Here is a 23,771-nt window from a genome sequence, read left to right as displayed (position 1 = left end):
GGAGCAAAAAAGGAATTCTTTTTTTTTTTTAATATGATTTTTGCCTCAATCGTTGGTCTAGCTACATGGTCGTGATTTTCACACCTGCATTTGACTTTGTCCTATACCATACATCGGTGGCTCTTAGGTCTGTCTGCACATTAGAATTGCCCAGATAGATTCTTAAAAAATAAAGACCACTTCCCTGGCCTCATCCTGATATCCTGACTGAGTTGGTTTGTGGTGGCAGCTCAGGACCTGCCCTCTTCAAAAGCACTCCAGATGTTTTCGAAAGCATAACCAGGGTTGAAAAGCATTATGTAGAGGCCAAGTGAAAACAAGGGAGGATCAAAGGGAGCCATAAACCAGAGATTTTACTCAAGATGTTTATCTATTCATGTTTAAGTTGGGGAAGAGAAAGAGGGGAAGTAGGGACCCCTTCACTGAATGTTAAAATGACCTTTGGAGCATGCACTTGCGTGAAGCCATGAACTGACATTTGATCCTGCCATGAGCAAGCCAATACGGGGTGACTGGGGAACCAATGAACACTAAGAAGTGTCACTGACCAAAGAGATTCACTTCATGCTCCCAATACGGCAGATGGCAGAATAATGATTAAACTTTGCAGTCCAGACTGGATCCCAGTCCAAGTTCTGATTTTTAGCCACCATGACCTTGAGTGCACTCCCTATTCTCATCTGTATAAAACTGGGACCTTGACACCACCTGTCTCCTAGGGTTCTTGTGAGACAGCCCCAGGCGCCCAGTAAATGCCTGGTTAATGGTAGCTGCTTCATCCAGGTAGAGTCTAAGTCCCTCCCTCCCACCCTGTTCCTCAATGCAGAATCCAGGATAGTGAATGCGAGAATGCCAAGAAGAAGAGGTAACCAGGTAACCGATGCCTAGAACAAATGTTCTTAGTTGTTTAGGGACCAGGACTCTATTTATATATTCATTGATAATATTCAACCAACATTTACTCAGCATCTATTCTAAGGGTTCCCTTGTGATGCTAATATTATCCTAGCTTCTCAGTTGTCCCTGTGGGTTGCTGTAACAAAAATACCAGAGACTGAGTGGCTTAAACAGCAGACATTGATTTCTCACAGTTCTGGAGGCTAGGAAATCTAAGACCAAGATGCTGACAGATTCAGGGTCTGGTGAGAGCCCATTGTCTGATCGCTGTCTGATCGCGTGGAGGTCTTCCCTCTGTCCCATCGCTGGTGGAAGAGAGGAGGGGATCCTCTTCTGTCGCTTTTATCAGATACCATCCCATCCATGAGGCTTCCCTCCTCACTACCAGTCACCTCCAAAAGGCCCTACTTTCTAATACAATCACACTGGGGGGGAAGGTTAAGATTTCAACATACACAGTTTGGGGTGTGGGGCAGACATTCGGTCCAGAACACACAGCCATGTTACAGATAAGGAAGTGGGCATGGCTATGGAGCCACAAACATTGCACTGGAATCTGGACCCAGATCTTCTAACCCCAAGGCTGCATTCCCTTTCTTGGTGAGCTCATCCGGGCTGGTGGCTTTAAATATCATCGACAAGCTTAAGTGGTCCAAACAAACATCTCCAGCTCAGACTTCTCTGAACTTTCCACTCATGTATCTAACTACATTTCAAGTATTTCTAGTGGAATGTCTACTAATTGTCTCAAATTTAATGTATGTAAAACTGAGCTTCTGATAACCAATCCACCCCCACCACCACCTCCGCTCCAATCACCAACGCCTCTGAGTCTTTTTACTCCGTAAATGGTAAAGGGCGGTGCATGCTGCTGCCCCAAATCTGACTGCAGGAGTTCAGGACCCACAACCCCAAAGTATGCTGCTTTGGGATACTGATTATTTTGAGCTGTAATCTCCTAAAAAAAAAGGCAAATTCAGGAACAGGCTTTCTCTGAACACCCCTTATCCACATATACACGGTGCCTCAAAAGGAAGTTTCCCTCTGGGAGTTTCATCAGCCAGGAAGGATCAACTCTTATCACAGGAGAGGAGACTGGGACGCTAGGAGACGCCACACCCAGCAAACTGTCACAAACGGTCATACCTCCCATCCCTACTTCTAAGGGCCCCTTCCTCTTTCCCAAAGATCCTCCATGGCCCCCTGAGAGGCCTATACCCCGCCCTTCCCCGTTTAAAATGGCCTGAATTCTAAAGCCATCTCTTTGAGTTACTAATTTTCACTCAGTTTCTCCCATGTATCTGAGAGGTATACATGTTAATAAACGTGGGTTGTTTTTTCCTCTTGTTAATCTGCCTTTCATTACAGGGGAGCTCAGCCAAGAACTCAGGAGGGTGGAGGGAAGATTATTTTTCCTCTGCTACAGCGGTAACTCCATTCTTACAAGTAGTTGCACGGGCAAACCTCTGAGTGCACCCTGGCCCTTCTCCCACACCCCACATCTAATTGGCCAGTAAATCCTGTCACTTCTGCCAAAACAGACACATGGCATCTGATGGCCGCCCCTCCCCCATCGCCACCTCCTTGGTCAAAGTCACCAGCAGCTCTTGCCTGTGTGTGACCGCACTGGTCCCCTTAGGGTTTCAGGCTCCCAGCCGTATCACCCCACAGCATCTATTCAACCCTGAAGTCAGAGTCGTCTTATTCAACTATGTCAGGTCCCATCTTCCTCATCTCATGACCTGGACCTGATCTATAGGTGCCCGCCTGTCCCCTCTCTGTCTTCCTAATCCTGCTCTTTCACTCACTCCCCTCTTGCACACTTGCCTTGACTGAGCCTGGCCCTCTCCCACCTTCTCTCCTCCTTTCTGCCGTCCTCTCTGACTGTCCGGATCTTCCCCATTCCCCTCTGGGCTCGCTCCCCTTCTCCTTTAAGGTCTTTACTCAAATGTTAATGTTGCCCTGTTCAGCGGAACTTCTCTGAGCTCCGTCTAAATCTGCAATTGGAGCCTCAGGATTAGCTTGAGACAGAGGCAACTGAGATAAAGCAGACACAGAAAGAGCTCTCTGCCTCCCCCATATACCAAACAGCAGGGTATAAATTTGCCTGGTGCAGGTGTGCCTCGCCCCTCCCCCCATTCCTGTACCAGGAAGAGGAGAGCAATCCCAATCACCAGCGACACACCAAGATTAATCCGCATAAGCAAATTTTATCCAATAACCCTTCTCTGCCATTAGCTTTCCCCATATACTTCCTAGTCACCTGCCCACAATTTACAGGTTCTACAAGCCCAACCCCTCTTCTCCTTGTTCTCTGTTGTCTCTCCACAGTGTATTCCCTTTTGTCAAAATGGTACATAGGTGGGGCACCTGGGTGGCCCCATCGGTTGAGCATCTGACTTCGGCTCAGGTCATGATCTCACAGTTCATGAGTTTGAGCATCAGGTTCTGTGCTGACAGCTCAGAGCCTGGAGCCTGTTTCAGATTCTGTGTCTCTCTCTCTCTCTCTGCCTTTCCCCAGCTCATGCTCTGTCTCAAGAATAAACTTAAAAAAAAATTTTTTTTTTAATGGTACATAAGCCCTTGAGCCTAACCACTTGTTCAGATTTTTCACTTCTTTTCTGTGAATCCCCCGTGCATGTAAATTAAAAATCTTAAAATGTATATGCCTCTTCTCCTGTTAATTGGTCTTCTGCCAGTTTAATTCACGGACCCCAGGTGCTGAACCTAGAGGAAAAGCATTTTCTTTCCCTATAATCACTTCTAATCGACCATATATTTTCCATTTGATCTGGCTGTGATATGTCTCCTTGAACTAGAATGTAAGTTCTGTGAAGGCAGAGATCTTTGCCTGTTTTGATCACTACTGTCTCTTTAGCACCTAGAATATTGCCCAGCACATAATATAGGCTTAATAAATACTGGTTGAATGAATAAAGGAATGAAGTACTTTACCCTGCAAATAGTGCCTAGGAAGGCAGCCAAGTGAAAACTCTAGAATTCTAATATTAAGTGAGAGATGTTACAGTCGTAAAAATATTCTTGATCATTGATGCGAGTCGTTACGATGGCAAAGTACGGGAAGTCATTCAGCACACTGGCCTATGTGCCATCAGATCTATCTCTATTCTTGGTACCATGCCATTGGGCAAAGCCTCAGGCTTCTTGGGAAATGGGGGTGGGGTGGGGTAATAACTGACATTTTCAGTAAGACTCAGTAGGAAAAACAGTCTCTAAAAATGAAGAATTGAAAAAAAATTGTATACCAAAGAATTTATTGGAGAATGATTTGGCCATTCGGTTAAACTCAAAGGATGAGATGAGAAAATGGAAATGCAGCTTGGTCTAGGATGAAGTTCAAGATGTATCTGGGCCAAAGTGTCATCTACCATTGTTAGGGGAATTCCCACAAGCTGCCAAAGCTGGGGCCCGGGCCAGTAAGGGATTATCTCCAGGAAAGTGTTCCCTGAGTGGCTTCCAACCACACCCACTACTACTCATTGCCCTCCGTAAACCCCAAATGCCGCCTTTTCTCGGTGCCAGGTTTCATATTTTGAAAAATGCTTTTGCCGTGCAGCTTAGAACGAGGGGAGAAACGGACTTCGGGTGAGGAGGCCCCCCCCCCCCATCTGCTTCCTCCAGAACTGTGAATCCCAGACACCTGGCCTGACTCTCAGGCAGAAGATCCAGGATTTTTTTCTGGTCCACAACAAAGCAGAGAAGACTTAGCTCCTGGCTGCTTGTAAATCTCTCCCGTAACTCGCAACTCGTATAAAAGAATAATTCGCGTATAATGGTCCTTGGCGTTGTCTTTTCTCAAATTTACACTTTTTTTCATGTGGAAGAAATGATCTGCAATATGGAATGTATCTGTATTCTCCCCACTCAGGAAGTTACCTAGAATCATATCTCTGCTGGGACTTCCTTTTGTAATTCAGGCACCCTATTTTCCTGAGGTTGAAATTCAGGAAGCATAACCTTCGATTTTCTCCTCTTTCCCATTTGCTTCTTCCTCTCAGGCTGGAGTTTCATTCAAATCAAAGTAACCGGAACAACCAGTTTAGCAAGATTTTTGTTTGTTTGTTTCCCTTTGAGGATTCCTGGCTGTCCTGCCTTGCTGATCTAGGAGATCAGCTTAGTCGAGGACTTTTTATCTCGTGGCTCTTGGTGGGAAGTTTTCGGGACAAAGGGACTCAGAGTAACAGGCGAAGTTTGCAGATTGGCAAAATCCATTGGATGACACTCAGAATTTTCAACACATCTGTTACTTGTCTGCTTTCATTATGGTAGCTTCCCTCTGGCTCCTTGCGGGGACGGACAACTCTTTGCGAAGGTGAGACGTGACTTCATAACCAATTCTCCGGTGAGTATGAAAACTTTTACTCCCTCCCGCACTGGTTTAGCAGAAGGTTTCTGCTAAATTTAATTGAACTAAACAAACTAAACTAACCCTCCTCAACGGCTGGCAAATATAATACAAACTACCCAGGACAGTGGTATCATTTAATATAGTAAAACAACCAATTTCTCTAGCTTTTTCTGTTCACCATTTCGCTTAACTATATCAGAATTGCTGATATTATAAACTTTCTTTTTGGTTACACTCTTCTATTTTGGGGGGCTATTTCTGGTCATATCTGCTACAGAGGTGAATATTTAAATATATGATTTAAGGGGTGCCTGGATGGCTCAGTCGGTTAAGCGTCCAGCTTCGGCTCAGGTCATGATCTCACAGATCGTGGGTTCAAGCCCCGCATCGGGCTCTGTGCTGACAGCTAGCCCAGAGCCCGGAGCCTATTTTGGATTCTGTGTCTCCCTCTCTCTCTGACTCTCCCCTGCTCACACACTCTCTCTCTCTCTCTCTCTCAGAAATAAATTTTAAAAAAATTTTTTTAATTTTAAAAAATATATATGATTTAAAACTTTATCTTACCCTGCTCACGTGAGTTATTTCCTTTTATCCAAGTATTTAAAGAGATGCAATCCAAAATATGTTACTATTACCAGTAACATGTTAATTTTACCAGTATTATTTTTAACATCATTGACATCGTTCTTTTTTAGTAGTCTCTTTTTTTTTTAACTTTATTTATTTATTTTGAGAGAGACAGAGACAGTGCGAGTGGGGGAGGGGCAGAGAGAGAGAGAGAGACAGAGAATCCCAAGCAGGCTCCGCACTGTCAATGTCAAACCCACAAAACCAAGAGGTCATGACCTGAGCCACAACCAAGAGTCGATGCTTAACCCATGCAGGCGCTCCAACCTCATTCTTTTATTTATCATGTCTTACATCACCAGCATACATAGGAATTTTTAATTTAATGTTTGTGAAGGTTATTGATAGACACCTGGAATTCTAGAAGACACACAAAATTAAGTTCCAGTATTCAAAGTAAGGAGCAAAGAGCTGGGTCCTGAATTTCAGGAGGATCATGCTTGCATCATTGGTAGACTTAAAGAGAGACAGTTTCTCACAGAAATGTTGGGTCTTTTTAAAAAAATTTTTAAGTCTATCTTGAGAGAAAGAGCAAGTTGGGGAGGGGCAGAGAGAGAGAGGGAGAGAGAGAATCCCAAGCAGGCTCCGCAGCGCCGGATGCAGGGCTCGAACTAACAAACCATGAGATCACTATCTAAGTGGAAGTCAAGAGCCACATGCTTAACCTATCGAATCACAGAAATGTTTCTTTCATCAGGAAATTGCAGAGGGTTCTGTCAGAGCAGGAATCTCCACCAATCAGGGAGATGAACACATTCCCGGACTGAACTCCACCTGCCATAACGTGACCCCTGAGTTACCAGACTTGCTCTCAGGATGCTGTGTGTCCACGTGTCCTGTTTCCAGAAGGATAGGCTCTTCTCCAGTTGCCCCTGAAGCTGAAGGCACAGGAAAGCAGGCGCCGACATCTGTGAACACTCAGGACATTCTTTCAAACACAAGGTAACACCATCCAGAAGGCTTACCTTTTCCATAAGCGTAAGATGAGCATGAGCGTCATTCCCAAGGTTTTGCGTAGATTTACCCAAATTCCAATCATTTTGAATATATGGAAAAATTCCTCAATAAAGCCTGGCTTAAAAAATGTCAGCCTGCTTCTGCCAAACAAGTAAGAAAATACTTTGAAGCAGTTCTCAGGGAGATGAAGATAGAGCAATCACATTAAAATTCCTCTGAAGCCTATTTAGGTTGTTTACGCAAAGCTTTCCTATCTTTGTTTTCCTGATCATGAAACAATAGAAAGGGGCCAGAGGAGGATTTTGGTAGCTGGGTTTCCTGTGGGGGGGTGGGGGGGGATGACCTAATTTACATATCCGGGTCCGTTTGAAAATCAAACAAATGCCTGCCCCACGTGCCTGCCATCTGGTTCTTAAGCCAGCCCTCCTTCACTATCCTCATTTTTCATGTTTCGATTTCGTCTGTGTTCATTTGGGGCCAAGGCAAAACTTCATAATGTTCTGCAAAAGCCTGTGGTTAAGTCGCATGCGACAATCCTATGAAGGGATCTGACATTTCTAGAGCTATTCACCATGTGCCAATTTCTGCCAAGTGTTTGGTCTGTGTAATGGCACTCTATCCTCTTTACAACCCAAGGAAGTAAGTACTGCTAATGCCGTCAGTCCCCATTTTACAGATGAACAAACTGAGACAAAAGGAGAAATGACTTGCACAAACCCTCAGGGTGTGAATGTCACAGCCAAGCCAGCCGGCCTCTGAGCCACCTCCTTTTCATGCAGAGCAACACACCCAGAAAAGCATAATTGGAAGGAACAGAAGTCTTCATATTTGATTTTCAGACTTTCAGTGATTCTATATATTCAACCTTTCACTTATAAAAACTTATTAAATCTTCATACTCCCTCGGCTGTCCGAGTGAGTAATGTGTCATCCCACTTCAGGTGAAGAATTGTCATTTCAGAAAAAAATTTTCAGGTTTACATTAGTGATCTATTCCAGTTAAATACATTGCTCAGCAATGTACTTTGCCTTAGATGCTCGGTGTAGGAGAAGAAAACATCAGTTTCACCCCAAAGTAGAATTCATTCAGCCACAATTTTATGAAATTCCAGAAATGGAAAGTATCCCAGCATAAGCTGCCAAAATCCCGGCACGTTTAAGGAAAACTACAAGTTGGTTCCACTGTTGGGAAATAATCAACTTTAGTTAATAAACACAACAGGATATAGTACGGCTCGATCACCACACAGCCTTGGGGGGAAAAACGCCTACAAAGCATTTTGTTACCATTCTTTTTCTCTTCAGATGAAAAATTCTACTTCTCCAGTGTTTCTAGTGTAACTTTCACATCCTGACAATAATATCCAGCAGCATTATAGTCAAATATCAAATGGTGACAAGACTTTTTCACGTCAGAGAAAAAGATTCCAGCCCTTTCTATGTGAAAAGTTTCTTCGGAGGACCGGGGCTATTTCATGCAGATGCATGAAATTTAACATTCATGTCCCCTGGAGCCAGGAACCACTAAACTTAGCAGAGCTTTCGTCTATGGGTTTTAGATCTGATAAAGACACTCTCACAACTGTCTTGTTTCTAGAAGCATTGCTGTGCAGGTTGCCGCAAGAATCCAGAAGTTTCAAACAAAACCTGGCCTCCCTGTGGATAATGTGACCTGCAATGCTATTGGTGACAGTGTGTACTGCAGCAAACAGGAATTTGTATTCCGCATTGCTCTTCAGGCATCAACAAAACATGTAATGAGAATTTTTTTTGCACCGTCATCATTCAAATACGTTATTCAGTTCTGCTCATTAATTTGTAAGCTCCTCGAAAGCAAGAACTAGTTTTGCTCTGCTTTTGGTCTTTGGATCCTGATCATAGACTTAGCCACAGACACTGATCAAAAATGCATGCACGCACACACGTATATACAGACATATACAAATGTTTATAGTTGAAATGATCAAAGTAATTTAAACAGACCCCTCTCCTTACAATGGAATGGAGGGGAGATCAAAGGGAGGAGAGCGAGCACTTACAAGATTATTGTACTTACTCCAGGCAAGTACTGTAGGAGCCAGGGATTAGGAAAGTAGCCACGGATTTCCACCAGACACTTCAGCCCCAGAGCCACTTCGTTATCCTGCCTTAGCTCGGGCAACACGCCTAAGAAATTACAGTTACTGAGAAAACAAGTCACCATGCTTAATTTTTAGATCTTTCAGATTTTTTACATATTCAATTCTAAAGTTGGATGAAAGTGTATTAAGCTTTGTTATTTTATTTGCTTATGAGTCTCCTCCAATAATTCGTTATCCTACTTCACCTAAAGGTTTTCAATTTGGGAAACATAAATAAAAAGCAGTGATTTACCCCATCAGTAGTCTATTCCAATTAAACTGTCCTAGGGAAATGCTGAGGAGGTAGAATGGATGGGCTGAGGGGTTGACTGGAGGAGGGGTATAAAAGAGAGAGAGATACGGAAACACAGAGTGAGAGCCAAAAACGGAGGATGACAATACCACCTTCTCGATTTTGAGAAACTGGATGCTAAAGATGGCGGCACCATTACGGAGTCCAGGAAGACTGAAGGAAATCCTTCCAGGTCAACTATTACAAGAACCTGCTTCCCTCTTCCCATAAGATTTGCCGTGATCGTTGGGGTCAGCTCTTCAACTGATGCTGCTGGTGTTACATTTCATCACTGCGTAGTTATTTCGCTCCAGATATTTCTGAAATGCTCTAAACAGTCCCAATGAAGCTAAAAAAATGCATAGTGTGTTACACAGAGAACTGCGATATGTCCTAAAAACTCAGACCATCTCTCACGGAGCTGTTTGCTTACTGTCATTGGTAAGAAATATTGTGGATGGCCCAGCTGATCTGCCATGCTGAAGTCCGGCGATTAACTCAAAATCATAAGCGTTAATCTTCACAGGTTTGAATTTGAAATAGCATTCTGCCTTTTCTAGGTTAGGATGTTTGTGCATTTTTTGGATGTTTACTTATTTTTGAGAGGGAGAGAGGGAGAGAGAGAGCGTGAGCAGTGGAGGAGCAGAGAGAGAGGGAGCCACAGAAGCAGGCTCCAGGCTCTGAGCTGTGAGGCCGGCATGAGGTTCAAACTCATGAACCAAGAGATCACGACCTGAGCCAAAGTCAGATGCTTAACCAACTAAGTCACTCAGGTGCCCCTATGTTAGTGCACCTTTAATTCGAGCCCATAAGAGGTCAGCTTTCACATGCAGAATTAGCTAACTAATAAGCGTTAAAGATAAAGCAGTAGCCCGATCCTCAATAGAATTTTCCATGGTGAGCCTGCTTTGAAATAGCTGTAAGACCATCTATCTGCTAACAAGTTCTGCCCAAGAATTCCTCGTTTTAGAAATACCAGCACTTACAAATGTTTATCTACCACCAAGTTGACACTCCCATATTTGGACTTCTGTATCCTCACAGAACAGAAAGAAAAATCTTCTCTTTCCCATGTCAGTCTTCACACTTCTTAGACCATTACCACTTCTTTCTGCAGCCAAAACAAATTCTGGTTCCAAAGGAAAGGATGGCCCCTACTTACTCATTTGGAGACATACAGTGTGTATCTGGTACTTTGCTTTGTGCCTTAGTGAACACCTATATGTCATGGGTCCGCTGGAAATCGGTGCTCACGGTGTATCTTGCAAGGTATATGTAGTAGGACAGCAAAGAGCTGCTTGTGCACATGCCTATTACACACCTCTTCTCCACTGTTCCTTCAGATTTCACTTACAGAACACAAGTTCAAAGGCAAATTTATGTAAGGACTTCAAGACAATAACATCTACAGATAGTCTAATCAAGCATGACACCCTTCTGAGCATGAGGCTCTGAGTGACCACACAGCTCACACGCCCATGAAGACAGCACAGATATATAGGTAGGGGGATATCGGAAAGGCTCACTCAAGAAATGTAGCAGTATTAAGAAGACAAGTGTCATCCGTGCTTTGTCGTCCTCAAGTCACAATTTTCCCAAGTTGACCAAAACAGTGTCTGGATTCCAAAATATGATACTAACTGAAGTGGGAATGGAAAGAAGTGACATGTTACCCAAAGGCCAAGTTCTAGCTATGTGTCTTAACATATTACCTAAAATAAGTGGCTTAAAACCATTTTATTGGTCCCTGAGTCACCATGTGGAGGGCTATTTATTGACAAGAAATCTGCTCCTTGGACAGCTACATGATCCAGAAATAAAATTCTATAGCGTTTGAGCCATATATACATGTGATTATATATATGATATGTATATGTGTATGTGTGTGTGTATAATGAGAGAGAGAGAAAGAGAGAGGAATTTGGGCAAGGTTTGTCTGGGACATTCTTTAGTCCCAATGGCACTGACCAGCGTCACTAGGTGGGATTCAGCTGCCACAGAACTGGATTGGATGGTTTCATCCAAATTCCTGGGTCTTTCCACATGGCAGCTCCCAGCAGAGTAGCCAGCCGGCTCAGGGCTCCAGGAGAGAGCGATCCAAGCGCCAGGAAGTGCGAGCTGCCAGATTCTTGGGGCCTGGGCTTGAAAATGGGCACAGCATCACATTTTCAATACCGTATTGGCCAGAGCACTCCTAGAGGCTGCCCAGCTTCAGGAGAGGCAGCGTGGACCTGCCTCCTGATGGACAGAGAATCTGCAGGCTTCTTTAATCTGCCACACGCCCCTTAGCGAGGATCATTTCTATGAGCACCATTAAAATGGTGCCCCCTTAATTTGTGAATTAAGGGACTCAACATATCTTCCAATCAGGCATGGCCTTGTCCCTTTGAGTTTAGTTTCATTGTATGCCATATGTATATATATATTTTATAGTTCTATTCATACCTGCACACACAACTGCTCAGTAATTATAATATCCTAAAACACCATGCCTTCCATATCTTTGGTGATTCCTCTCAGAATATAACCTACTCTGTTACAAGAGCAAGGGGTGAATAAATCTGACTTCTGATTAATAGTGTTGCTCTCCCTCCCCACCCCCACCGACCCAAAAAAGATGTGAAGCCAATTTTAAAATTATTTCTCCCATATATCCAAACTTTTTCTAGGTACTTCCAGAATGCTACGTATAACGTTTTGTCCATAAAAGGAAAAAATTGTGTGAAGAAAAAGTGTGCTTCCCCCTGAAAACCTGTGTATGTACCATGCCCTGTGAACCTGACTTGGTCCCGGGCCTCCCCGAAGACTGAAGATCTGCCCTCACCGCATTTCATACCTCAGGAGATTTCTGCAGCTCAGGACTCACTGTGTTTCCTGAATCTGATGTCTTTCATCCAGTTCTGGAAATTTCTCTGTTGTTTCTTTACTCTTTTCTTTTCTTTTCTTTTGCTTCTTTCTTTTTTTTTTTAATAAATAAGTTCATTTGTTTATTTAGAGAGAGAGAGACAGAGACAGAGAGGGAATCCCAAGCAGGTTCTGCGCTGTCAGCGCAAAGCCCAACGCAGGGCTGAAATTCTCGAACCATGAGATCATGACCTGAGCCAAGATCTCGAAGAGTAGGATGCTTAACCAATAGACTGAGTCACCTAGGAGCCCCTCCCTATTGTTTCCTAAATTTGAACTCTTCCCTACTCTCTTTTATCTCTTCTTAAGATTCTATTACAGATAACTTACACCTTCTCGCCCTGTACTCCAGGTCATTTTAATGCCACAGCTAAATTTTGCAGCTCCTAGATTTACTGTGAAGCCCTGTTGAAAGAGCTCCTTTGGCCTGTCTTTTAAGATGTTTAAGGCTTTTGTTTTAATTTCTAGAAATGTTACTGTATTCTTTTTCAGACATGCCTGATATCGACATGGTATATTACTTTTTTTTTCCTTCCCGTTTCCTATTTACGTGCTTATTTTGGTCTTTAATCAGTTTACACATATTCTCCGGTCTCTAGACGACTGTCCTATTACTGAGAATTCTTAGCCATTACCTCTGCCGTTAGTTTCACCTGCTGACATCTATTCACATGGAGCGCTCCCTGTGAGCTCTGGGATTCACGATAGTGAGCTCATGTTCAGTGGGATTTGCCTGGAGAAATCCAGCAGGGGCCAGGGGCGTATTCCTCCTCTTCAGTTATAGAAGCATTTGCTATCTCAGAGGTTCAAGGGCTATCACCAGCTGGAGACTAGTTCTTATGTTAATTTCTTGGCTTTGGGAGCCCTTGACCATGCAGATGGTATAAACTCAACCCCAAATCCACAGGACAATAAGCCTGTGGGAACAATTCCTTGGGAGATTCCAGAGATTTTACTGTAGTGAACTTTGGCATTCAAACCATTTTATTTTTTTGCTTATGTATTTATTTTGAGAGAGACAGAGAGAGAGAGGAAGAGAGAGAGCATGAATAGGGAAGGACAAAGAGGGAGGTAGAGAGAGAAACCCAAGCAGGCTCCGTGCAGTCAAGGAGAGCCCCACATGGGGCTCAGTCTCACCAACTGTGAGATCATGACCTGAACCGAAATCAAGAGTCAGATGCTTGACCAACGGAGCCACCCAGGCATCCCTAACCTTTTTACAGTGTACAGTTCAGCGGCATTTAGTACAACCATCATCACTAGGTCTAGAACATTTTGATCACCCCCAAAGGAAAGCCGGTGCCCATTGTCCCCTTCGTCCAGCCCCTGGTAACCGCCAACCTGCCCCACTCAAGACAGGAAAACACCCTTATCATTGCTCTGGGCTGCGGGAGGAATTTTTTTCAGGTTCTCTGATTTATGTAGGGGTTTTGTTTCCTTTTCCCCTCTTGCTAATCCAGAGACTCATCTCTGTCCAGACCGCTGGTGGCAACCCTCTAGACTAAGAGCCATTCTTGGTATAAATACTGAGTTCTGGGCTCTTAGCAAGTATTTGTGAATAACCCAGACAAAAATCCCTCCTCTCATGGGACTTACTTTCTAGAAGGAAGGAGGCAGAAAATAATAACCAATTTATAAAGTAAGATAAAGGTAAGGAATGAGCAATGCAGGAGCAGAAGATTAACAGAGAGATTGGAGGGGGGCAGGAATGCATGAATCAGGGAGCCTTGGGGCCACTGTGAGAATTGGGGCCTTTGTTTCAAGAGAAAAAGGAGACTCTGGAGAGTTTTGTGTGAGGAGTAACATATGTGACTTACATTTGAAGAGGATCCTTATGGCCGGTGTATTGAGATGAGACCACAAGGACGACAGAGAGAGGGGGACCTGCCACCACACCGGTGCAGTAATCCCATGAGTGATGGCGGGCTGGATGAGGGAGCGATAGCAGCGGAGTAGTAAGAAGTGGCTGGATTTTCAATTTACGTTGAAAACTGAGCCCACAGGGTTTCCTAACAGATTGGTTTTACCATGGGAGAGAGTCACCAAGGACGGTGTAGTAGGCAGAGCAATGGCCCCACAACGATGTCTGTGTCCTGGGTCAAGGGGTGAGTGATATCCGTGAAAGGGATTAGGAGGTGCACACTTCGAGTTATGAAACAAAAAAGTTACGGGGATGTGAAGTACAGCATAGAGACTATAGTCAATACTATTGCAATGACTTTGTATGGTAACAGATGGTAACTAGACGTCATGTGGGGATCATTTCGTGATGTATAAAGATACCAAATCACTGTGATGTCCACCTGAAACTAATAAGATCCTGTATGGCATTATACTTCAATCAAAAAACGAGTTGCTTAAAAAAAATGATGCTTATGTCCTAATCCCCAAAGCTATGAATACGTTGGGTTAGTTACATGGCAAAAGGAAATGAATTAAAATTTTAGATAGAATTAAGGCTGCTAATCAAATGACCTTAAAATCAAGGCACCTGGGTGGCTCAGTCATTTTAAGTGTCAGACTTCAGCTCAGGTCATGATTTTATGGTTCGTGAGATCGATCCCCACATCAGGCTCTCCACTGACAGAGCAGATCCTGCTTCAGATCCTCTGTCTCCCTCTCTCTCTGTGCCCCCCCCCAAGAAAAAATAAACATTTAGAAAAAAATCAAGAGATCATCCTAGATTATCTGGGTGGAAAGAATATAATCATAAGAGGAAAAACCAGAAAGATGAACGCTTGGGAAAGTCTCTACCCAACGATGTGGACTCTGAACGTGGAGGAAAGGGGCCGCATGCCCAGAAATGCAGACAGCCTCCAGAACTGGAAAAAGCAAGGAGACAGATTTTCTTCTAGAACCTCCAGAAGCAGCATAGCCCTGCCAAAGCCTGGATTTTACATGGATGAGACCCATGTTGGACTTCTCATCTCAAAAACGTAAGATAATAAATTTGTGTTGTTGTAAGCCACACAGTTTGCGGTAATTTGTTACAGCAGCAAAAGGCAGCTAACACAGAGGACACCCAAGTTCTGTGCTGAGCAAGTGGAAGGATGGAGTTGTCATTGGGTGATATGGGGAAGACAGTGTGTAGAGGAAGTTTGGGGGCAAAAATCCTAAATTCCATTTTAAATACAGTCTATTCCTAGAGAAAATCTGGCTCACATCTGCACCAGCAGACATGGGTGTGCCTGTTCATAACTGCACGAGAATAGAACTCTCGGGGCGCCTGGGTGGCTCAGTCGGTTGAGCGTCCGACTTCGGCTCAGGTCATGATCTCACAGTTTGTGGGTTCGACCCTGCATCGGACACTGTGCTGACAGCTGGCTCAGAGCCTGGAGCCTGTTTCGGATTCTGTGTCTCCCTCTCTCTCTGACCTTCCCCTGCTCACGCTGTCTCCCTCTCTCTCAGAAATAAATAAAACATTAAAAAAAATTTTTTTTTTTAAAGAGAGAGAGTAAAACTCTAGACCCATCCCAAGTATCCATGACAGGATGACGACCAGCGGGGGTCCACTCACACCACAGAATACTTACTACGCAGCCATGAGGTGAATGAACTACATCTGGAACCAGTACAGATGAATTTTAGTAATATGTTTTGAGGAGTGCCTTTTGGGGCACCTGGGGGGCTCAGTCGGATAAGCATCTGACTTCGGCTCAGATCACGATCTCATGGTTCGTGAGTCTGAGCCCTGCATCCGGTTCGCTGCTATCAGCACAAAGCCTGCTTCAGATCCTACATCCCTCTCTCTCTGCCCCTCCCTTACTTGCACTCTCTGTCTCCCTCAAAATAAATAAATAAACTGTAAAAGTAAAAAAGTGATGTTCCTTTTTGTGCATCAAATAATAAGCCATATTTTAATGGTCCCCTAATTGATTGCTAAAAGGCTGCATTCTTCCCCTCCGGGCACCCTGTCACCAGCTATAGCTACAGAATCTTGGGCCTACCCATCATATTTTCTGTTCCTTCTATGATTTGGGTCCCAGAGGATTTTTCTGTTGTAAGAGCTCATTTACACATTTCAAAGGATGTCTTTTAGAAACTTTATCTGACATTTCTAGATATCTAACACTGGAAGGACTTTCTAATTACCTAGCCCTCTTAGAAAGCTTATTAACAATTCCCAGGCCTTGCACCCTAATCAATAAATCAGAATTACTGGGTCAGACCCCAAAACATCTCTATGTTTTTAAAGCTCCGTGGGTGGTAATAAAGCAAAGTCGCTACAGCAGGCACTCAATAAATCACAGATTAATTAGTTGGGGGGGGGTGGTGAAGGGTGGAGAGGGAGACTATCCTACCTAGAACCTGAAGTACATCCATCTGTGCTTGATATGACTTGAGCACATCTGGGGCAGATCCACCAGATGTCTGTTTCCCCCAAGGGCTAACGGGCTCCAGGGAGATAACACAGTCCAGAGGAAGAAAGAACTGGGTACAAGATTAATTCCAAGTAGACTTCAGTGTCTGTGACTTGGCTTCATGTGGGTTAAAGGAATCAGACATCAAGTTCATCTTGGCTTCTGCTTATCTCTCTAAGCTTCAGCTTCCTCACTTGGAAAATGGAGACACTTAGAATTTGTATCTCCTGGGGCTTCTGTGAACACTGAATGGGGCCACGTTTGTAGAGTTATTCCCATAAGTGCCTGGACCACCGTAGGCGCTCGATAAGCATTAACTGTATAAGTGAATGAAAATTGCCCTTTCACTAAGACCTCCAGTCTTCTGCTTGCTATTGGAGTAGATTCAAGAAGGAAGAGAGTGAGGGGGGAGGGAGAGGGCCACCCCAGTGGCTGAGCCCACAGCTCTGGCACTTCTGGGAGACAAGACTGCCTAGCAAACACCTAGGTGGTTCTTAGCAAAAACAGTTCGGGTGTCTAGCAGAGGCCTCATTGCAGAAGCAAGAACAGCAATGATCAAGAGGCATAAGGAAATTCTCTGACGGGTTTGCTTTGAATCCCAGTGTGGGTACCATCCTGACCATCAAGAGGAGTCTTGATCCTGAGGCGCCTGGGTGGCTTGGTTGGTTAAACGACTTTGGCTCAGGTCACGATCTCGCAATTTGTGGGTTCGAGCCCAGCATCGGGCTCTGTGCTAACAGCTCAGAGCCTGGAGCCTGCTTCGGATTCTGTGTCTCCCTTACTCTGCCCCTCCCCTGCTCATACTCTGGGTCTCTCTCAAAAATAAAGCAAAACAAAACAACAACGATTAAAAAAAGAAGAGTCTCGATCTTAAAACAAATACTATTTCAAAAGACTGCTATTCCAGAGGAGAGGAGCTTAGTCAACAGCATCTGCCTTGTAGCTCTGTATTCTCCTAATTCCAGTGATGTGCCGGTAAGCCCGCTTTGAAATATAAAAAATTTTAAAGCCCTCATTTATAGCGTCTGTCAGTCTCCAGGGCATAAATTCTCCCACGGAGGCCGACACCACAGGGTGTGCTCCGCGGGCTCTCATACTGTGCAGCATAACCTTGCCTCATTCCCCAAATGGCAGGGCCCCCAGAAGCGGGGGTGGGGACAGATTATAAGTGATTATGCTGTCCCTGGAGAAGGAGCATTTCTATATAAGACTTAGCCCATCTTTGCCCTGACACTGCTGAGCGCATTGTGTATTCTGTCGTCCTGACAGGCACGTTTACTGCCCACAGAGTAGGCACTGCAAAGGCTGTAACACTATAAAGAATCTGCACCTTGGCCTGTCTTGCAGACTATCTGGTGGTACTTTGCTCTCTTCCTTTATCACAGCCTTCCTGTCTTTGTGGGAAATGGAACATTTTTAAGGTGCTATTGGCAAAATGGCTCACGATGCTGTCACGTTAAAAAGCCCTTGTGGCGTGGAGGGGCGCCTGGGTGGCTCAGTTGGTTAAGTGTCCAACTTCGGCTCAGATCATGATCTCACAGTGTGTGGGTTCGAGCCCCGTGTCAGGCTGTGTGCTGAATGCTTGCTCAGAGCCTGGAGCCTGCTTCAGATTTTGTGTCTCCTTCTCTTTCTGCCCCTCCCTTGCTCATGCTCTGTCTCACTCTGTCTCTCAAAAATAAATAAATTAAAAAAAAAAAAAAAAGAGCCCTGGTGGCATGGAGTTCCAGCTGTGGGAGTTACACTTGAAAACCCAAACCCTATAGGGAAGTCAGTCAGAGCACTTTTCACCAAATTTGACCTGCATTAACAATTCATTAAGACGACACTGCCCGGAAATGTGGAAATTGTGGAAAACATCCGTCAGCATGTGCCGGAGTCCCATATATGGCAATGAAAACACAGGTTCCTGGGCCCTGTCCCCTGAGTATCCGATTTGGAGGGCCTGGGACCCAAGAATGTGCATTTCTAACAAGCTACCAGGTGCCCTTTCTGCTGCTGGTCTGGGGATCCCCCAGGGGATCAGAGAATCCCTACCTTCTCTGCAGGACACCTGGAAATTGGGATTCCTCCTGAGCCAGTTATTGACAGCTAGTATCTTTTTCTTAATGTTTATTTTTGAGAGAGGGAGAGAGAAGAGCGTGAGCAGGGGGAGGGCAGAGAAAGAGGGAGACACAGAATCCAAACAGGCTCCAGGCTGTCAGTACAGAGCCTGACGCAGGGCACGGACTCACAAACTGTGAGATGGTGACCTGAGCCAAAGTCGGACGCTCAACCAACTGAGTCAGGCACCCCAGATAGCTCTGCGTTATCCACCCAAAAAATAGGAGCTCCCTGCTACACCAGGACCTGTGAACACATCATTCTTTGCTCAACTATCCAGTCTGTGTTTATTAAACAGACAGCAATCAAACTTTTAGAAGCTGTCCTTGGACCGAAACAAGAATTCTGGAGACTGTTAGCACAAGCATTAAGTCTCCCGTGAAATTTCGTCCGGGAGTTTCGAGGTTGTATCTGGCCTGTTAGCTCCCTACTTAGTAACGATCACTCCGGTTTCAGCCTCAGCAAACAGAAGAGTCACACAAATTGCTTGGGACTGCACAGCAGAGTGAGAGAACAGAGCCCCCAAAGCGGGGCGTTCTCCCCTCTGCCCCCCTCCAGGGTCCAGAGCACAAGGGTGTACAAGATGTGCACATGGAACTGTGTGAAATCGTGGGAGGGAAGGAGAGAGGGGGACGCGATCCTAAGGACAAATCCTCCAGGCTGTCAGTGGGGTCAGAGCGGGGCCCTCGCAATTCCGCGTTATGTAGCCACGCTCTGAGATTCCCGACTCCTTTTCCTCCAAAGAACTCGCTCTGTGTACAAAGGTGGTTCGTTTCACAGCCTATGCCCAGGAGAGACGAAAACAAAACCCCCAAATGGTATTTTTAACAGTTGATGTAAGCAGGATGTGAAGGTCATTGTTTTAAAAATCACATCTCCCAACCGAGAAAAATAATCTTAATTGAAGTGTTGTGTTTTGTTTTGTTTTGTTTCTGGTCTCACAATACTCTTTTCTAACTAGCCTAGAAACTGCTGTTTTCATCCTCAGTATTTTCTGAGTCATTATTTTTTTAAATAACCTTGAAGTGAATTCAGAGCCACCGAGGCTTTTGAATTTCACACATATTAGTCATGATTGTCAAGCGGGGGTTCCCCAGCTCCCCGCTACCCACCCCCCACCCTGGTCTGGTTTCAAGGTCATTTTGCAAACACCACCCACAGGGCCCCCACCACGGACACCTCCACCAGTTGGAGCCAGTGCGAGCTCAGCCCTGTCTGTAAATGTTACAAACCTCGCTCTCTCCTGACATGATCTTACCAGCAGGCCGGAGGTCACAGGTTCGTTTGTTTGTTATGCTAGCTTTTATTTTTCGCCTGCTAGTCTGATAGCTTTTAGGGTCAATGATCAACAGGCATTTTTAGAAATGAGATGTGTCCAATAGACCTTGGGGGCAAATGACCCATTTAAGGGGACTTAGCTCAGTGGCTCAGTCCCTGACGCATCACCGGCTTATGGGCCTCAGGGTGAGTGGTCCCTCTGGGGAGATGCCATTTCAGGTCTTTTATCCTCTGCTTAATAAAAGGCAGGTCCATGGGGCGCCTGGGTGGCTTAGTCGGTTAAGCGTCCGTCTTTCGCTTAGGTCATGATCTCGCGGTTCGTGGGTTCGAGCCCCGCGTCGGGCTCTGTGCTGACTGCCAGCTCAGAGCCTGGAGCCTGTTTCAGTCTGTGACTCCCTCTCTCTCTGACCCTCCCCTGCTCACGCTGTCTCTCTCTCTCTCTCTCGTCGAAATAAATAAAACATTTAAAAAAAAATAAAAATAAAAAATAAAAGGCAGGTCCTTTCTGTAAAAAAAAAAAAAAAAAAGGTTGTTTCTAGAAGTTGAGATTTTATGTAATAACTGAAATTGCTGAAAACTGCTGTTGTTCCGTTTGCCTGATCTGTCAGGCAGTGTGCTAAGCCCTCGTTGAGAGCCTGGAAGGTACCTATGATTGTTTCCATTGTTTACATAGGAAGCAACTTGGAGTCACTGGGTCACCTGCCCGGGACCAAGTGGCAGCCACTTGTATTGTCTCCAAGCAGCAGTAGCCGATGCTCATTGTCTTAGTCAGCTCCAGCTGCGCTAACAAAAACCCATAGGCCAGGTGGCTTAAACAGCAGGCATTTCTTTCTCACTTCTGGAGAACGGGAAGTCCAAGAGCGAGGTATCGGCTGATCTGTGTCTGATGAGACCCCTCTCTCTGGTCTGTAGACTGCCACATTCTTGCCGTGTCCGAACTTGGCAGAGAGGAAAAAACCCCAACAACCTCTGGCGTCTCTTCCTCTTCTGAGAAGAACACTCATCCATCATGGGGCCCCTACACTCGTGAGCTCGTCTAAACCCAATTAGCTGCCAAAGGCCCCGCTTCCGAAGAATATCACATTGGGGGTTAGGACATCACAGGGTGCCTTTTGGAGGACACAAACCCTGAGTCTGTAATGTTTATTGACTTTACGTTTATCCTTCTGTGGGGATTACTTCTCACAATCCTCACCCAAGAATATTGCTGTCATCTCTTTGTGCAGATAATGAGATAGAAGCACAGAGAGGTTAGGCAACCGGCCCCAGGGCCACCCCACACCCCTGCGCCACAGGACCCTCACACTGAGAACTGCTCCTCCTGGGACGCCACCAGGAATCCTACCCAGAACTCCAGCATCAGGGGAAAATGTGTGTCACAGACAAGGAAGACATGGTGAACCAGCAGCTGGATATTTGGGTTCTAGTTCTAGAACTTTCTCTATTAGGCATTCCCTTCCCCCACCCCCACCCCCCAGCTCTTCTGGGTCCTACTTTCTTTACACAATAAGGGAGTTTAAAATAAATCACATTAATATCTCTAGGCTAGCTCTCAGTTTTGATATATGTTTCTCTGCTTGTGTCCACGCAGTCAGCAAGCCCTCCCTCAGGCACTGACGCTGATTGGCAGGACACGGATCCAGGTGACATCTCGGACGTGTCATGTGCTGAGTTATGCCTTGATAAGGACTCTCTCAAGAGCCTCCCCCAGCGTCAGCTTCTGGATCCAGACTCGCTCACCAGAGGCACACTGGCAAGTTCCTTCTGGGGTAGGGGAGCCCTCCCAGCCCAGGCGGCTCCACGGCAGACACAGCCACGCAGGGTCCCGCACTCAGAAGGGCCCTGCACCCGGTTCAATGCTCTGCCGTCACCACCTTAAAGTCCTAGTAACTGTTGAATAACGAGCCCTGCATTTCCTTTTTGCCCTGGGCCTCTTGGTCTACACGGCTGGCGCTGCCCCCATTTCTACACCACCTGTTCTCCGAGTCCACAGATGCAGTTCTCTCGGTGGGGGTCGCTCAGACAACCTTGTGCTCAGTCTACCTGGGCCTTGCTCGTCAGTGACACATGTTTTCCCCAGATGTTAGAGTTCCGGGGAGGAGTCAGGGTGGTATCCCAGGAAAAGTGGCCCTCAGTTTGAGAGTCCTGTGGCTCGGGAGTTTGGTGTGGGCCCCGGAGCCGGCTGCCGGGATCTGTGTCCCGGCTGTGCACCATCTCGCTGTGTGACCCGGAGCAGGCTGCTTAACCTCTCTGTGCTTCCATACTATCATTTTTACAGTGGCAATAACGATAGTCTCAGAAGGCTGTTGTGAAAATTATCCCAGTACAATGGGACCTTTCCATCAACAATTATAATTTCTTGGTCTATAGAAGAAAGATGTGGTTGATTTTTTACTCCATTTTTTTCGGCTCTAACCAAAAAAAAAAAGGCCAGGGGCGGGGGGGCGGTGTTCAAAGGAATGTCATCGGAGTGCATGCCCTGGTTTTCTTCAGAAAGAAGTTGATGAGATTTCAGGTCATTAGAGCAGCCCAGGGAACGGGCGAGGTACTAACTAAAGAAATCAGGGTAAAAGCTAATTAAAGTCTTTGAAGACACTAGCTAGGGATCAGGTCAGATCACAAGTTCCAAACCCAGGCATCCCTGAGGGTTCCAAATCTTCTGGCAACACTACCAGGAAATGACAGTCCAGAAGAATTCTAATCTTAAGTGGGGGGGGGGGGGGGGGGGGGAATCAACTTTAAATTGAAGAGATTGAACAACATTGGGATTGGTAGGAGCTCAAGTATTAATATGCAGGCACTCATAGAAATGGTGGCTTTCAGATAATGACTGGTACCACGTGTGCATCTTTCAAAGTGTCCTGACTTGGGAATAGCTTTAAAAAACTAAGTAGGGGAGGGGTACCTGGGTGGTTCAGTTGGTTAAGCATCCGGCTCTTGATTTTGGCTCAGGTCATGATCACACCGTTCGTGACATCGAGTCCCACATCAGGCTCTGTGCTGATAGTGCAGAGCCTGCTAAGGATTCTCTCTCTCCCTCTATCTCTGCCCCTCCCCTGCTCGCTCTCTCTCTCTCTTGCTCTCGCTCTCGCTCTCTTTCTCAAAATAAATAAACTTTATTTTAAAAACACAGCAAAGTAGTGGACAGCATGACAGTGGCACAACCTTGTGCATGTACTTAATATCACTGAATTATACACTTAAAAATGGTTAAAATGGCAAAAAAAATTTAAAAAGGGGAAAAGGAAAAACATCAAGCCCACTCTTGTCCATATCCTTATACATTCTCCCTCCACTTGAACATCCGGCGAGCCCCAGGCATGGTGGTCACACATACCCTCGTCATGGTAGAAGGGTCGGTTATGCAATCATGAATGAATGAAAAACAAATCAGGAAGATAGAAGTGATTTCACTTTGAAACAAATATTTCCTGCTACTCCTCACCCAAATTTCTGGATTCAGTTTAACGGGAAAGTATCCTGAGATTGCAAGATGAGGTGTTTTTTAAATGTTTATAATTCGCTAATACTTAGCTGTGTCACTCAGGATTTTTCTCAGTGCTGGGCATCCAAAGTAAAACCACAGTGTAAGGAGATGGCCAAGATCTGCAAGCAACACCAAATGTCACCCGCGCTTTCCAAGTTGGCATTTGTGCGGCTTAAAATCGCTTCATTTTATTATTTGCTGTTTTTACTTCAAGTTGTCATAAGTCTGAAACTGACATACATTTATGCTAAGAAAATGCTGTCTTCATTTTTTAAAAATGGAAGTAGAACAGCTGACTAGTTAGTCGTCTTGGCTATCTGTTAAATAATGATCTATGTAGCTAAACAACTAGATGCACAGATATCTGTGTTTTTACCCC

The 23,771-nt window shown here is 45.1% G+C and overlaps 1 protein-coding gene across 1 annotated transcript; it reads left to right on the top strand.

Moving 5' to 3' along the window:
- The first annotated feature begins 849 nt into the window (after positions 1-849).
- LOC120236188 lies at positions 850-22,203 on the top strand. The gene is made up of 4 exons (XM_039238827.1): positions 850-865; positions 5,145-5,230; positions 6,591-6,835; positions 21,497-22,203. The coding sequence occupies exons 1-4, from the start codon at positions 850-852 to the stop codon at positions 21,804-21,806; spliced, it is 657 nt and encodes a 218-aa protein (XP_039094758.1). The 3' UTR covers positions 21,807-22,203.
- Positions 22,204-23,771: the final 1,568 nt, after the last annotated feature.

Source organism: Hyaena hyaena, unplaced genomic scaffold, assembly GCF_003009895.1.
Source record: "Hyaena hyaena isolate Hyena2069 unplaced genomic scaffold, ASM300989v1 scaffold_148, whole genome shotgun sequence".
NCBI classification, from domain to species: domain Eukaryota; kingdom Metazoa; phylum Chordata; class Mammalia; order Carnivora; family Hyaenidae; genus Hyaena; species Hyaena hyaena.
The sequence above is the reverse complement of the archived record's forward strand: the minus strand, read 5'-3'. Positions and strand labels throughout refer to the sequence as shown.